A 17,775-nucleotide genomic window follows, 5' to 3' on the forward strand; every position below is an offset into this window, starting at 1 on the left:
ACCTAAACCTGTTCCTACAAGTCCCCTCCTTCAAGATGCTCTCCCTTCAAACTCTTTTACCCCTCATCCCATCTCAAGCCTTCATGGTCACTCTAGACCTAAAAGATGCCTACTTGCACATCCCAGTCAGACCCTCCCACAGGAGATTCCTATGCTTGTTTGGGCTCTCTTCTCATTTTCAATTTACTACCTTGCACTTCGGCTTATCTACGGCACCCAGAGTTTTTACCAAGTGCTTAGCCCCAGCCATCGCCCTTTGCAGAACCAAGTGAGTACAAATCTACCCTTACTTGGACAATATTCTCATTTTGGCAGAATCAGAGTCCACCCTTCTAACCCATCTCCAGTTCACCAGGTCCCTACTGCACAAACTGGGTTTCACCCTCAACCTTCAAAAATCCTCTCTCCTCCCACAAAAGGACAAGGTTTTCCTTGGGTGCAGAATCAGAACAGATCTAATGAGATCCTTCCTCCCACCATGCAAATTACAGTCCCTCTCTTCCCATTTTCTAAGCCTATTGATAGAATTGCACCTGACTACAAGACAGTTTCTGCAATCTATAGATGTTCTTTGTGTTTCACTGTTGCAGTCATCACACTTTGGTTATCTGCCTGCAGGTAGCCCTCAGTCCACCCGAATACCAGAGACTTAATATTTCTGCGTCGGTTGCTTTCACTTCAGGACTGATGTGAGGTTGTTAGGGTTATAAAAACAGGCAGCCAATGCCAATTACATCAGTCTTTCTTGCCGAGGAACCTGAAGCAAAAGCAGTTTGCACGAGTGCCGGTCAGCCAGTACCTGAGTTTTCGTTTCCAAATTGAATCATCCTGAAGTCTTCTAAAGCTAAGTACCCTTTTGGGGATCCGTTTTTCTTACTCTAACCGATGTCAGAAAAAGTTAACAGTTGTCTTGCCTGTGGAAAGCAAATACCACACCGAGATTTCCATTCTTACTATGTCACCTGTTTAGGCCCAGACCACAACATCCCTCACTGTCGGTTTTGTGCCTTGTTCAATGCCCGAACTATTTGTTGTCTGGCCCTTATCGTAGCTCAATACTTTCTCGGTCTCCATATTCCGAAATGGCTTCAGTAAGCCATCTGACTACAGATCTTCCAAAAAAACATAAGGATAAAGACAGACACAGACCGCACAGGTCCAAAACTGCCGATGATGCTTCCATTAGGCTAGTCGCCAGTTCGCCGGTACTCATTGAGGCACTTTTGCAGCCCCTGATGCCCACTTCGATGACTTTTCAGGCTGTTACCAAGACCCGATGTTTTTCGTCTTTCACTGTTGCAGTCATTACATTTGGGTTATGTGCCTGCAGGTTGCCCTCAGTCGGCCTGATTAACAAAGTATTGGGTCCTGCATCGGTTGCTGTCCCTTCTTCCATGACTTCAGGTCGTCAGGGGTATAAAACATGCAGCCGACGCCATTACATCAGTCTTTCTTGCCGTGTGGTGCCCGAAGCAGAAGCAGTTCTCAAGTGCCGGTTGGCCGACTCCTGAAATTTTCGTTTTCGAATTTCAGAACCGAAGTCTTCAACTAAAGCAAAGTACCCCATTGGGGAAACTTTTTCTTGCTCCTTACCAATGTCAGTAAAAGTTAATAATTGCATTATTTGTGGAAAGCAAATACCTCATAAAGATTTTCATTCATACTGTATTCCTTGCCTAGGCCCTGATGACCATGATGTACCTTGCTCTCGGTTTTGTGCTTTATTTATTCAGCGCACTATCCGTCGTCGGTATGTTTTTGCCTCTAAATATTTCGGTTCTCGGTTCAATTATCCAGAAATGTCGTCGGTTAATCATCCGACTACCGGGATTCCGAAAAAACGCAAAGATAAAGACAGACAGAGGCTGCCAAGGTCCAAAACTTTTGACGATGCTTCTCATAAGTCAGTCGCCAGTTTGCTGGTACTCAGTGAGGCGCTTTCACAGCCCCTGATACCCGCTACTTCTGATTTGGAGGCCTCTACTTAGACCCATTCGGAGTCCGGTTTGCCGCGAGATGCTTCAACTATGGAACCCGCGGATTTCTCTACCTTGGATGGGTCCGGAGCCGCTGTGCAGGCACCGACATCTGAGGGGGTATTCAGGCCTATGGACTTGCATATTAAATCAACGCCTTCTTCATTACTTAGGCCTAAATCTCGATCCATGTCTAAAAACCGATGCCCAGGCCACATGCTCAGGCCTCTATGCCTAAAAAACAAATTATAAGAATGGCTGAAGATCTAATAACTCTAATCAGGGGTAGCCATCCCCCCTCCCTTCTAAGAGGCCTAGGACTGAGGTTGATTATGAATCTTCTGATCAGGATTCTGTTTTTTCTGACTCGTGTGGTGATCTGGATTTGTCCTTACCTTCTTATGAGGATTCTGCTTCCCCTCCTGAGGATTTTTCTTTTGGGGAAACCTTACATACTCTGAGGAAGAATTTCTATTGGGAAAGCCAGGATTTTTCTGATTCAAAAAAGAGGCTGTGGATTTCCTTCCCCTACCTCAGCATAAGCCTTTAGCTATTCTTTCTGTACTAGACATTGTTGATGATGCTTTCTTGGAATCTAGTTTGGCCCCTGATTCCCTGCCTTCTACTCCCAGAAAACCTGACAGATACTTCAGGGTCCCCGAGTCCCACAAGTTCCTTTTCAAAAATCCTGTTGCAGATCCTGAGACTATTTCACAGGGGCCCAAGGGCATTAAGGCTTCTACTGCTAAAAATCCTACCCCTTCTGATAGAGACTCCAGGGTGCTGGATAGATGGGGTAAAAAGGTTTATACTTCAGCAGCCTTGGCAATCAGAGCTTTAAACTGCCAGTCTCATATGTTAATATATCAGCAACATGTTATTGGACTGCTTAAACAGAAAATAATGTTGATTCCTGACTGTGTGGAAAATAAAGAATTACAGGATTTAATGCATTCTGCCAAACAAGTTGGAAAACATACTTTGCAATGTGGTTTTGATTCATTAGATGCCTCTTGCAGGGCTGCTGTTACTGGGTCTGTGCTCAGAAGGCATGCTTGGCTTAAGGAGCAATCTTTGTTTGATCATGTTAAAGCTAAATTGTTGGATGCTCCTTTAAATCAGGGCCGCCTGTTTGGCAACAAGGCTGAGGAAGTTCTTAAAAAGATGCAAGATAAAGTTAAATCTATGCAAACTGTTAAAAGATTTTTTACAAGTTCAGCCCCCTAGATTTAGTAGGCACTGCCCTCTAAGAATTGGTCCTTTCCAGCCCCTTCCAGGTCTTTTCAAGCCAAACCCAGACACTGCGAAAACCACAGGTTTCAGTCCCAGGGGACTCACAGAACTAAGCAATGGGGGGCCTCCACTTCCAAGTCTAGGAATAATAAGACTCCCCCCTATGGTAAACTGTCTCAATGACTTCCTTTTAAAATTTCCAAGCACTTATCAACTGACTGTCCCTTTGCTCTTCATGCACAGAATTGGGAACTCATTACCCAGGACAAATGGGTTTTAAATATAGTGTCCCAGGGATACAGATTTCACTTGCCAACACCAAGTGGGTGGCCAGTCCTACCCCCAAATTAGTGGGCAGAGGCCCAAAAACAAGTTCTTTCTCTCTTAAGCATGGGGGCTATTCACCTGGTACCAGAAGAGGAAAAGGGACAAGGATTCTACTCAAGACTTTTCCTGGTACCCAGAAAAGACAATTCATGGTGTCCTATCCTGGACCTGTCTACCTTTTTGGAGATTCCAAAATTCAAGATGCTGACTCTTCAATTATTTCCTATGCTAGGCAAAGATGCCTGGTTGGCAACACTAGATTTAAAAGAATCATACCTGCACATCCCAATCAGGGAATCTTGCAGAAGATACCTACACTTCAAAGCAGGCTACACGCATTATCAGTTCTTTGCACTGCCCTTTGGCTTATCTACTGCTCCCAGGGTATTCACAAAGTGCCTAGCTCCAGTTATTGCATTTTGCAGGCAAAGAAATATTAAAATATACCCATACTTGGACAATTGTCTAATTCAGGCAGAAAGCCAGGACATACTTTTGAATCATCTGGCCTTTGTAAAAAGGGTTCTAACTTGTCTGGGGTACACCATAAACGAAAAGAAATCACACCTGATACCCTGTCAACAAATTATATTCCTGGGAGCAAGCTTGAATACAACTTCCCAGATGGCTTACCTCACGGCAGAAAAGCAAATTCATTTGACAACCTACTTCAAACAAGTGGCCACAAAAACTCTGCTATCTGCAAGACAAATACTGCAAGCCTTGGGGTTCATAGCCTCCAGCATTCTTCTGATTCCATATGCAAGACTGCATATGAGGAAACTACAGTGGTATCTAAAAAGCCTATGGTGTCAACATTCTCAAGACCTAGAAACAATGATTCCGATCATATCTTGCCTATGCCTAGAGTTCCTTTGGTGGGAAGAGGCCTGCCACCAAAACAAGGGACTACCTTTCACACCACCCCCTGCCGCCCAACCCTAACAACAGATGGATCAGACTATCCAACAAAATAACAACAAACGCCAATCCCAAAAAGTCCGAATAGAGAGAGAATAGCAAGCAGAAGAGACCGCTGTGCTGTAAATACTTTTAAAAGTATTTACACAGCAGTGTTCTGCCTTTCTTTCGTCTGCATGGATCAGACTATGCATGGGGGGGCTCAACTGGCAGGGAAGTGCATTCAGGGCAAATGGATCCCAAGTCAAATGCACCTGCATATCAATCAAAAAGAAGTGTTAGCTGTACAGAATGCTCTGACAGCCTTCAAGGACCACATTCTTCCATGACAACTAATGGCAAAGACGGACAGCACCACTGTTATGTGGTACATAAACAAGCAGGGGAGTACATATTCTTACCCACTCTGCAGACTAGCCATGGCATTGTGGAACACAGCCTTGAGCTACCAGGTGCATCTACAAGCTCAGTTCCTGCCAGGAAAATTAAATACACTGGCAGACGGGCTAAGCAGAAACCTCATGGACCCACACTTGTGAAAACTGGAACCAAAGATTTTCAACATGTTGACAAGCAAATGGGGGAGCCAGATATAGACCTGTTTGCCTCTTCCCAGAACTACCAATTGGACAAATTTTGCACAAGGACTCCCCACAAACAAGCCTGAAAAGTGGATGCTCTGTCCTTCAACTGGAAAAACCTAGCAGTCTATGCCTTCTCCCCTCTGCCTCTGCTCACCAAAGTACTACTAAAAATCAAACAGGACAAACCAAGGATGATTTTGATTGCTCCAGATTGCGCCAACACTGGTACCCCCTCCTGCGCAGTGTGTCATGGTTATCTCCATGTCACCTGCCTTAGACTCCTTCTCTGCTGTCTCAGCAGGAGAACCAGATTCTGCACCCTCAGCTTCCAACACTGAACCTTGCAGCCTGGCTAATTATTTAGTCTCTCCTTTACTATCCCTCAGCAAACCTGTGATGGATATCATCTTAGAGGCAAGGAGGCCTAGTACTAGAAAATCTTATGCTGAAAAATGGAAAAGATTCTGTGCCTGGAACCAGTCTGATGGGATGAGCACAACAGTACCCAATTTACCTCAGATTTTACAATACTTAACTGAGATGCTTCACAAGGGCTTGTCTTTTTCCTCCATTAAAATCCATGCCTCAGCCATTTCATCTCATAACACAGAACCTCCCCCTTCTCTCATCCACTGCTCAAGCAGTTCCTCAGAGGGGCCAAAAATTTGAGACCACCCAGGAGAGCTCCAACCCCAGCCTGGGACCTTAACTTTGTCTTGGAGAAACTCACTCTACCTCCTGTAGAGCCAGCTGCTACTGCAGACTTAAAATTTCTTTCTTGGAAAACAGCTTTCCTTTTAGCAATCACTTCAGCTCGAAGGGTATCTGAATTACAAGCCCTTATGGCAGTGGAGCTTTTCATCATCTTTCATGCGGACAGGGTGTCCCTCAGAACCAATTCATCCTTCATGCCCAAGGTGGTATCCAGTATGGCTCTTAATCGGTCCATCCATTTGCCAACCTTTTTTCCCATTCCACAGAATAAAGGGGAACGGATACTGCATTCCTTAGATGTGCACAGACAACTTAGATTCTACTTGGACAGGACTAAACTTCAAAGGACATCTGAACAACTGGTGGTAGCATTTGCTTCAGGGGCAGAGGAGAAGGCTATTTCAAAGCAAACCAGTTGTAAATGGATAAGCCATTGCATTAATTTCTGCTATAAGCACCATGGAAAACCTATCCCCCAGGGGATCAGACTTCACGCCAGCAGGGCTGCATCTACCTCTGCAGCCTTTCTCAGAGGCGTCGCTACCAGGGACATTCTAGAAGCTGCTACCTGGAGTTCTGTACATACTTTCACCAAGCATTATTATTTGCCAGTTTCTCTAAATCCAGAGCTGGCTTTGCCACTGCAGTCTTGCAGGGCCTTATAGCTGGCTCTAATGCTATCTAAACTCCTCCTCCCAACCATAGCTTTGGGAATCTACCCAAATGTAGTGACTGCAACAGTGAAACACGAAGAACATAGTACAGTTGTGTACACTTACCATAAATGTAGATGTTCAAGTGTATTCAGTGTTGCAGACCTGGTTACCCTCCCTCCAGCCCCCTAACTTCTTTTGGCTATACCTCTACTTTCCTTTACTATGCTTAAAAGGCTTTTTGGTGTATTTGCTTTTTATTGGATGTATATCTTTGTGCTTTTGTGTTTAATTGCTTCCCATTGGGGGGCACCCAACATCTGGGGCAAGAAAAACTGATGTAATGGTGTCGGCTGCATGTTTTATAGCCCTGACGACCTGACGTCATGGAAGAAGGGACAGCAACCGAAGCTGGACCCAAGACTTTTGTTAATCAGGCTGACTGAGGGCAACCTGCAAGCAGATACCCCCAAATGTAATAACTGCAACAGTGAATACACTCGAACATCTGCATTTATGATAAGTGTACACAACTGTACTTTCTGAGTCCGGTATGCTGCAAGACTCTTCTTTGACTACGGAACCTGCGGATGTCTCTACCTTGGATGGGTCTGGAGCCGCTGTGCAGGCACCGGCTTCCGAGGAAGTTCTTCACATTACCGATATTCGACACAAACCGACGACTTCTTTCGCATCTTCAGTTCTACCAAGTTTCTAAGGCCAAGAGTACGAGCTACACCTAAAAAACCAATGACCCAGACTCAAGCACCTGCTTCCTTGCCACAATATCAAATGCTTATAATGGCAGAAGACCTGATTATGTTGATTAGTGGAAGCCAGCCTTTCCCTGATGAGAAAAAGAGACCTGTCCCCAGCAGCTTTAACAGAGCAAGAGTCTGATGACTCTGTTGCTTTTGAATATGAGGACATGCTTTTATCTGCTTATGAGGATTCAGATGCAGAGGGCTACATTCCCTCTGCTTCCCTTTCGAAGGATTTTTCTTTTGGTGAAATCCTACATACTTTGAGAGCATTTCCACTGGGAATGCCAGGATTACCCTCAGTGCAAAAAGAGACTCAGAGAATTTTTAGATTTGCCACAACATAGACCTTTAGCTGTCCCGCCTGTTCTGGATGTTGTGGATTACATCTTTATGGAATCTAGTCTAACTCCTGATACTTCACCCCCTGCTCCAAGGAAACCAGACAGGTACTAGAGAGTACCTGACTTTCAGAAATTTCTTTTCAAAAATCTAACTACTGACCCAGAGGTCAGTTCCCAGGGCCTTAAAGGTATAAAAGCAACTACAGCTAAGAATCCCACCCCTTTGGACAGGGATTCCCGAGCTTTAGACAGACGGGGTAAAAAAGTATACTCCTCTTCAACTGTAGCCATTAGGGTATTGAATTGCTAGTTTCACATGATGAAATACCAGGAACATATTGTGGAAATTATTAAGCAAAAATTGTCTACCTTTACAGACTGTGCAGAAAATAAAGACTTATAGGAGCTTATGCATTCTGCAAGCCAAGTCAGCAAGCATACCTTGCAATGTGGCTTTGACACCCTAGAAGCATCTTACAGGGCAGCAGTCACTGGTTCTGTACTGAGAAAGCATGCCTGGCTTAAGGAGCAGACCTTGCCAGACCATGTCAGATCAAAATTACTAGATGCTCCTTTGAACAAGGACAAACTGTTTGGCAGCAAAGCAGAAAAGGTTCAAAAAGATGGAAGAAAAAGCTAAATCTGTGCAGACAGTCAAAGGTTTTTTTCAAGTGCAGCCTCCAAGATTCTGTAGGCATTGCCCTTCGAAGCTTTGGTCCTTTCCAGCCCCCTGAAGGCCATCTCAAACTAGACCCAGGGGAAACAGATCCCCCAGATTACAGTCTCAGGGTATGGATAGATCTAAACAATGGAATACCTCCACTTTTAAAACAGGGAGTGCTAAGCCACCCTCTTACGGAAAGAATTCACACTGACTTCTCATCTCTACTCCTCACCTCTGCCCAATTGCTCATGCCCCTAGAAGAAAAAACTTGCCCATCATGCAAAAAACTGGACCTCCATCACCAAAGACTGATGGGTCCTCAACAGTGTTTCCCAGGTGTATTTTCCTCACAACCTTTGGGCAGAGGCACAAAACCAAGTTCAATCCCGGCTGTCTATAATAAGGGCAATTCAACCTGTCCCTGCAGAACAGATAGGTCAAGGGTTTTATTTCAGACTTTACCTAGTACCCAGAAAAAAGGGCACTTGGCACCCAATCCTAGATATTTCCATTTTAAACACCTTCCTGGTGGTACCAAAATTCAAAATGCTCACCTTTCAGCAGCTCCTTCCAATGCTGTCCAAAGATAAGCCTCTCTGCACATCCCTATCAGGGACTCATCCAGGAAATTACATTTCAGGGCAGGATCTATGCATTATCAGTTCTCTGCACTTACTGCTCCCAGAGTCTTCACAAAATGCCTGGCTCCAGCCATTGCCTATTGCAGACAGAGAAAAATTAAAATTTACCCTTACTTGGACGACTGCTTGATTCACACGAACAGTCAGGAAAAGTTGTTGCAGCACCTGACATTTGTAAAGAATTTTCTAACCTCCCTGGGGTACAATATCAACGAAAAGAAATCCAAACTAGTCCACAGTCAAAAGATTGTATTCCTGGGAGCAAGCTTGGACACAGCATCCCAGATGGCATTCCTTCCTCCAGAAAAACAAGTCTATCTAACAGGCTACTTTGCTCAAATGGCCACCAGAACCCAGCTATCCGCAAGGAAAATCTTGCAGGCCCTAGGGTTCATGGCCTCTTGCATCCTACTAATTCTGTATGCCAGACTGCATATGCAGAAACTTCAGTGGTACTTAAAAAGTCTTTGGTGCCAACATTCTCAGGACCTGGAAAGCATCATACCTATCATACCTTGTCTAAGGACAGAGTTTCTTTGTTGGGCAGCAGCATGCAGTCACAACAAGGGACTTCTCTTTACTCAACCCCACGTCGCCCAGACCCTAACCACAGATGCATCAGACTATTCCTGGATGGCACATCTGGATGACAAATGCATTCAGGGCCACTGGAGCCCAAGTCAAATTCACCTGCACATCAACGAAAAAGAGATGCTAGCTGTTCAGCACCCTCTGACAGCTTTCAGATCCCTACTCTCACCAGGACCCCTGCTATTAAAAACAGACAACACCACAGTTATGTGGTATATCAACAAGCAGGGGTGAACCCACTCTTATCCACGCTGAAGGCTAGCCATGGCCCTGTGGAACACGGCCTTGGACATGCATGTTCATCTGCAAGCTCAATTCCTGCCAGGCAAACAGAACTCTCTGGCAGATGATTTAAGCAGAAATCTCCTAGACCCACACGAGTGGCCCTTAGACCCCAACACTTTCAACCTTTGAACCCAGAAATAGGGGACCCCGCAGGTGGACCTTTTTGCCTCTCCCTACAATCACCAGCTCAGCTAATTCTGCACCAGGACACCTCACAGCAGGACCTGGAAAGTGGATGCCTTATCCTTCCAGTGGGTAAACCTCTCAATCTATGCATTTCCCCCTCTGCCTCTTCTCTCCAGAATATTACTCAAGATAAGATAGGACTGACCAAGGGCAATCCTGATTGCCCTGGACTGGCCATGCTAGCACTGGTACCCACTATCACGCAGCCTGTCACCGGTGCCACATTAGCACCTATCCCAGATCCCAACCTTCCTGTCTCAGCAAGAGGTGCAGATCTTGCATCCACAACTGCAAACCCTTAATCTTGCAGCCTGGCTTATTCCTTGAATTCTCCTCCAGTGACCAGCCTAAGCAAGCAGGTGCTGGACGTCATTCTTGAAGGCCAGAAGACCCAGTACAAGGAAATCCTGTGCTAAGTGGAAAAGGTATTGTTCCTAGATGCAGTCTAAAGGAGAGGACACATCACTGCTCTCCTTACCTCTAATCCTGGATTACCTAGCAGCTCTACTCCACAGAGGCCTATCCTTCTCCTCCATTAAGATCCATGCCTCTGCCATCTTGGCTCATTACAACACTGAGCCACCTCTCTTCTCTCACCCTCTCATCAGACAGTTCCTGAGGGGGCAAACAACTTAAGGCCTCCAAGGAGAGCCCCCATCCCTGCTTGGGACCTTAACTTTGAAATGGAAAAGCTCACGCTACCCCCATTTGAGCCTGCAGTGTCAGCAGAGTTAAAATTCCTCTCTTGGAAAATAGCCTTGCTTCTGGCCATCACTTCAGCTAGAAGAGTGTCTGAGCTACAAGCACTTATGGCTGTGGAACCCTTCATTATTTTTCATGCTGACAGGGTCTCCCTCAGGACTAACCCTTCCTTTATGCCTAAAGTGGTGACCAGTGTGACTCCCAACCAATCCATCCGTTTGCCAACCTTCTTTCCTCAAAACAAAGGGGAAAGGATCCTGCACTCATTAGATGTGCACAGACAGCTCATAATCTACCTTGATAGGGCTAAGTCCTTCAAGAAATCTGACCAGTTACTAGTCAGTTTTACACCAGGGGCAGAAGGCAAGGCCATTTCAAAACAAACAATTTCTAAATAGCACACTGTATCCATTTCTGCTACAAACACCATGGGAAACCAACCCCTCAAGGGGTCAGAACACATTCCACTAGGCAACTTCTACTTCTACAGCATTCCTCAGGGGAGTCCCTACCAGGGACATTCTGGAAGCTGCTACCTGGAGTTCTGTTCACACCTTCACCAAGCATTACCACCTGCCTATCTTTTCCAAATCCAGGGCGGGTTTTGCAACAACTGTCCTGCAGGTCATTCTAGCCAGCCCCAACTCTTCTTGACTACCTACACCCATTCTTCAGCCTTGGGAATCAACCCAAGTGTGATGATTGCAACAGTGAAACACAAAGAAAATAGTACAGTTGTGTGCACTTACCATAAATGTAGATGTTCGAGTGAATTCACTGTTGCAGTCCTGGTTTCCCACCCACCAGCCCCCTTGTCTCTCTCCTCTTTGTCTATTACTTCCCCCTTACAGGGCTATTGGTATTTACTTTTTACTGGTGTTATTTTCCCCCCATAACTTCACTCCCTATTTGGGGGGGCTCCTGACATTTGGGGCAAGAAAAACTGATGTATTGAAGTTGGCTGCCTGTTTTTATATCCCTGACGTTCTGACATCAGTCCTGAAATGACAGCAACTGACGCAGAAATACTAAGTCTCTGGTATTCGGGCTGACTGACTACTACCTGCAGTCAGATAATCCAAGTGTGATGACTGCAACAAGTGAATACACTCGAACATGTACATTTATGGTAAGTGTACACAACTGTACTGTCTCATGGCTGCCACTGTCCCCATGCTCCCACTAGCAAGGATGCGCATGAGGAAATTCCAGTGGTACTTAAAGAATGTTTGGTTTCAGAGCAAACAGCCTCTAGACAAACTCACCCCACTTCTGCCCTCCCCAAAAATACAGCTGAAGTGGTGGATTCAGCAAGTTTCCAGCAACCAGGGAGTTCCTCTGCAGCTCCCTCCCACTACTCAGTCCATGCACACAGATGCATTAGACCTAGGGTGGGAAGCAACCCTGCAGGGCTACAGAGAGTACAACAGTGCTGGTCCCCTGCCCTGAAAAAACAGCACATCAATGTCAGGGAAATGACTGCTGTCCTGCTAGCTCCACATTGTGACAGACAACACTACTGTCATGTTGTACCTAAGCAAACAAGGAGGGACAAAGGTATACCAGTTATGTCGGATATCCCTGCAAATCTGGGAAATGGCAGAAAAACACGACCTCTTCGTAAAAGCTTCATACATCCCCTCTCAGGAAAACAAGCAAGCGGACTTGCTCAGCAGAACCTCCTCTTTGCAGTACGAATGGATGTTGCACAGAGATACCTTTCTACACATAGTTCACCAGTGGGGCACACCTCAAGTGGATCTGTTTGCGTCCCCCAGAACAGACAACTAAACAAAGTTTGAAGCAGGACTCACTCACCACTAGGCTGGAGAGTTGATGCCTTCAGCTTTACATGGCAGGGAATGTTCCTGTACGCCTTCCCTTCCTTTCCTTTAATTGAAAGAGTCCTTCTGAAAATCAAGAAGGAACAACCAAAAATCTTGCTGGTGACTCCCTATTGGCCAAGGCAACACTGGCTTCCCCTTCTGCATTCCCTAGCCAAGGGTAATCGTCACAAGTTACCCCACAAGGTGGACCTACTAACGCAGCAACAGGGACCCCTCCTTCACTCACAACTGTCTTTACTGCACCTAACTCTGTGGTGATCAACTTTTGATCCATTTTAGGTAACACTACTCAGGAGACATGTTATCAGTCCTGAAGGAGACCAGGAAACCAACTACTAGAAAAAAAACTATTTTTCTAAATGGCAGAGATTCTCGAAATGGTGTTCTCTTAGAGACAAAGACTCATTTCTGGCAGATCCACCCCTTGTCCTGAACTATACCTGTAAAGTCATTAAGGAGGGACTAGCTTACTCTTCTGTCCAAGTCCATCCTTCTGCCATTTCTGCATGGTTGCCTTTACAACCACCTCTTCTTTCCAGACTGGACGTAAAACTTTTCTTGAGAGGGGTCTTGCACATCAGACCCAGCTTTGTGCTGGAAAAGCTTTCCCTACCCCCTTTTGAGCCCACCAGCACAGCATATCTTCAAATGTGCACATAGAAAACCATTCTATGAGTGGCCATTGCCTCTGCTAGAAGATTGTCTGAATTACTGGCTGTGATGGCTTGCCCTCTTTACACCACCTTTCACATTGACAGGGTGACCCTATGCACAAACCCCTCCTTTATGCCCAAAGTAGTAAATGAACTATCCTTAAACCAGTCTATTCTCCTACCCACCTTCTTCCCCTCCCCTACTAACTCTGCGGAGAGGATTCTCTATTCCCTGGATGTACATAGACAACTGAAATTATACTTGGACAAAACTATGTCCTTCAGAAAATCTGACCAATTGTTCATTTCCTTCCATCCCAGGCCTTTGGTTAAGGCAGTCTCTAAAAATATAGCTCCTCCTGCATCAGGAAAGCCTTCCTGTTTTGCTACTCTTCTCATCACAAACCATTGCCTCAAGGAGTGTGAGCACATTCTACAAGAGTCTTGGCTACCTCAAAGGCCTTCATGAAAGGCTAGACACAGCCTCCATCATGGAGGCAGCCACCTGGTCTACTGTCCATACTTTCACTAAGCACTACAAGCTCACCCAGGTCTCTAGAGCCAGGGCAGGATTTGCCAGGGCAATCCTGCAGGAAGGGATTCTTGGAATCCTCTACCTCTGCCACCTCCCAACATTCCTCCTAGCTGTGGTACTCTCCCACAGTATGAATACTGCAACATGGGAATAGAAGGACATAGAATAGTTGTGTAAAATCTTACCATAACCATAGATGTCTTTCTCTTCCATGTTGCAGTATTCCATCCCACCCTCCAACCCCCCTGGTATCTTCGGTCTTTTCTGGTGTATCCCTTCTTTACAGGCCAGTCTCTACAGCCCTGCAGGGACATTTGCTTTTGCTTCTCCTTGGCCTTTTAGTCTCTTTTCTGGGCTTCAAGTTCCGAGGTCTGTGTGTGCCAATGTCACATTTATACCCCATGGTTTATGGCCCTACGTGTGACGTCTCACGCACCTATGGCAGCCATGGTTAAGCTTTTGTATAGGAGCCGACGTCAGGTCACCTGTGGGCTGGAAATCCCATAGTATGAATACTGCAACATGGAAGAGAAGGACATCTATGGTTATGGTAAGATTTTGCACTACTATTCTTTCGTTGAAGGTTGAACGTCGAGCTGGCACCTCGACTTTCGTGAAAATCTACTGCCAATCATTAGCAGACGGAGTTCTGCTGTGGTGACCCCTAACCGGGAAAAGCTGAAAGACAACAACAACATTCTTTCATTTACAGCGAAACATCACTGGAAGTGGCTGGTCAGCATTATAGCTTGGACTTATTCTGGAGTTTGACCTCCATTAATATGTTGGTGTTTCCAGACTCGGCCTTCTGAATCTTTATTTTTTAGTTGTGCTCCAGAGCCACCAGTGAGGGTCCTTGCTGTCAGTTCAAATAAGTGTTTTCTTATTGTATGAATTGTTTTTTAAGGAGGACTTGTTGCATTGAGACGTGCTTACCCTTACATTGCCTCAGCATATCTTGATGTCTTATCCATCGAGTACATGTGGATTCCTTTGTAAGTCATGCCAGTACAGATGTATACATCATTGTACACTGTGAGTTTCCTTCACTGTTTATCTTGATTAGCAGGCGTATGCTTACTCTGGTTGGGACATTTTGACAGTCACAAGGGATAGGCATGCTTTATTAGTGTACTGTGCCAGTTAATGACATGCATGACTTTAAACATGGGAGCTTCATAGATATCCAAATTGAGAGAGTATATCTCCAATTATAGACCTGTAGAGGAAGGTTCCCACACAGTTCACCTGATATGTTAAGAATGCATCTGTTATATCCTGACGTACAAAATAAACTGAAATTTATATAGAGTGTCACTGTATGAGAGCTGTTTGTTCATATGGCATTTCTTCTAGCTCACCCTAAAAAATGCTGTGCAGCATATACTAGAGGGTTGTTCATAAGCAAGTGTCTTGGCCTTTTGACATGTACATGCAGCTTTCTTTTTATTTTCCCAAATATTAAGTATATTATCATCATTTTATATCCATGTACAGGTTTTGCATCTATTCAGTCCAGCCGTCTGTCAACATCTGTCAGTGCCATGAGAGTGCTGAACACAGGCTCAGATGTGGAGGAGGCGGTAGCTGATGCATTGGTATGTACATCTGCTTCATGAAAAGTTTATTTCTAAGGGAAAAAGCAACTGATACGTGTAATATGCTATGCAGTCCAGCACTGAATTCATTACACTGTGTTTTATCGGTATTTAATGTTGTCTAAACTATGGAAACTGATGATATTCAGTGTGTCATTGCTCATAATGCAATTGCAGGGAGGATCTACAGACATTAGCTGTTTACAAGATCATCAGTTTGTATTCCTTAGTATGCATTATCATGGAAACCAGGTTACAGGAATGTTTGAGATACATTTTCTAATAGCTTCCCTGGATGCTTGCCTTTGACAAATGCACCTATATGTTGTACACATTATTAAAGGTTTTTTTGAAGCTATTTTAATGTTTTGTGTCACTGTGATTTGTATGAAAGAGGAGCATTTTTTAATGCCTGTATTAAATTTTCACGTAAGACAAAGTATTAGTAGAGAAAAACATATTAAAATTTCTCCATTTACACACACACACACACCACGTTTTATTTCTTTATGTTGTTTGTCTTTTTGGCTTTTCCCGGTTAGGGGTTGCCACAGCGGAACTCCGGTCTGCTAATAATTTGCAGTAGATTTTTATGGTGCCGAGTTGCCAGTCCGATGCCCAACCTTCAACAAAGGCACGCCTATTCACGCATGTCTTTCGAACGCCACTCGACTGTGGGGAGGACATGCAGACTCCACACAGAAGGCACTCCAGCCGAGAATCGAACAGGAGAACCTCTTGCTGTGAGGCAACACCGCTATCACTGCACCACCGCGGCTTCTATATTTTCTTTTTTTATAACTATCGTCATTGTAATGTTACATAAATCCCTGAATTTCTGCATTTTATTAAACGTTATTCTGCATCTGTTGTCCCCTCAGTTTGCATTTATTTCTATGTAATTTGCTCCTAACCTTTTCTGATGATCTCGCTTTCAGTTCTTTTATCTCTTTTACAATATTTGGTACTTCAGTTAAGGTTGGTTTATACTTTGATTTCCATTTTCTAGTAATTGCTTTTTTTGGCAACGAACAGAATTAAACTTATAAAAGCCTTACTATGTCTGAGTAATTCAGATCTTTTGTTCCATTTCAAAAGAATAATTTTCTTAGTTACAGCTATTTGCTTTCCCTTTATATCTTATAGACAACTCTGTAGGGTATTTTTAAAATCTGCCAACTCATTACACTCCCAAAACATATGTTCCTGGTTACCTCTTTTTTCCTCATAACACATCCAACATTTGCTGTCTACTTGAGGAAACAATTCTTTTAAGTCTGCTAGAGGTATAAAAATGTCTATGCAGACACTTCCAAGCAAAAATCCTAAACCTTCTGGACTCTGTTGCATACTTGGGAGCCATACACGTCTTCCCATTGTTCCCTTATAAATTTTCTGTTCTCTCTTCTAAATCTTTTCTAAGTTCCTATGAATGATTTTTATACCTATCATGCCATATTTTATATGCCCCACTAATTACCTCTTTCTGTTCTGGATACAAAAAAAAATTCTACCAGAGCAGGTTTTTTACTTATGATAACCTTATCCCATTCTGTTCGCCTATCCCCTGATATCAGTCCCTGGTAAGGAAGGTAGTGGACTCATCACACATTACATTTCTCTCTCTAGTTATTTTCTCCCAATAATGTGGTTCCTTTGCCAGTTTTCTGTAGTAAATTCCAGCCACATCTTGCCTATCCTCTTTACCCCTACAGATTTATCTCTATTGGCAAAATCTCCTGTCTCCATCCTCATGTTGGCTTAGTTCTTAGAATACTTTTCTTCTATTTTATAAATATAGTATTCTGTATAGTTGTTATTCTCTTTAAGGATGTGCTTCCAAAGTCCCTCTCTTACCTTTTTTCCTTGAACTCCCCCTGCTTCATCATCCCTTTCCACTTTACATTATAATCTGCTTGTGTTTTTACGTGTGTGTGTGTGTGTGTGTGTGTGTGTGTGTGTGTGTGTGTGTGTGTGTGTGTGTATATATATATATATATATATATATTTATATGAGCCTTAACTGTGTATCTCTAAAATATGCCTTCAAATCAGGTAATCCTAAACCACCTTGTTCTTTTGGAAGAATCCTCTTATCCCACGTAACATTGCCCTCTTCCCCTCCCTGATAAATTCCTTCAAATCTTTATTATTTATTGTTCACACAAAACATTGTTTTTTGCTAAAAGTATACCTGACGTGTTTATAAAACTAAAGCTTCTAAAAGCATTTTAACTGCTTGTATTTTGCTACCCATTACCATAAACGACAGCTTCCGGTTTTGTTAGTTTTTGTATTTATCTTTTGTTTAGTCACTTCTCACATATCCTTAGCTGCCATAAAAGAAGACATTTTAGTCCTTGCACCTAAATGCTTCATCATATTGCTCAACCAATTCGTGTATGGACATGTAAGTAACGACTATAGCCGTTGCTTTGTTTTCATTAATTTTATGTCCTGAAAAGACTTAAAATGTCTCAAAATGTTCCACAACACTGAGATGTCCTTTTCTGGATTTATTGGGTACAAAATAATATCATCTGTAAATAAAGCCACCTTT

General features: G+C 43.9%; 1 protein-coding gene across 20 annotated transcripts in view; it reads left to right on the plus strand.

The window, feature by feature from the left end:
• CLASP2 (cytoplasmic linker associated protein 2) overlaps positions 1–17,775 on the plus strand; it is a 7,203,062-nt gene that overhangs the window by 4,189,157 nt on the left and 2,996,130 nt on the right. For all 20 annotated transcript variants that reach the window (XM_044064956.1, XM_044064947.1, XM_044064955.1 and 17 more), the window contains one exon: positions 15,115–15,215. In XM_044064956.1, the coding sequence (XP_043920891.1) occupies positions 15,115–15,215 (101 nt within the window). The remainder of the gene's footprint in view (positions 1–15,114; positions 15,216–17,775) is intronic.

Source organism: Protopterus annectens, chromosome 3.part0 (genome assembly GCF_019279795.1).
Source record: "Protopterus annectens isolate FY-2018-M chromosome 3.part0, PAN1.0, whole genome shotgun sequence".
NCBI lineage: Eukaryota > Metazoa > Chordata > Ceratodontiformes > Protopteridae > Protopterus > Protopterus annectens.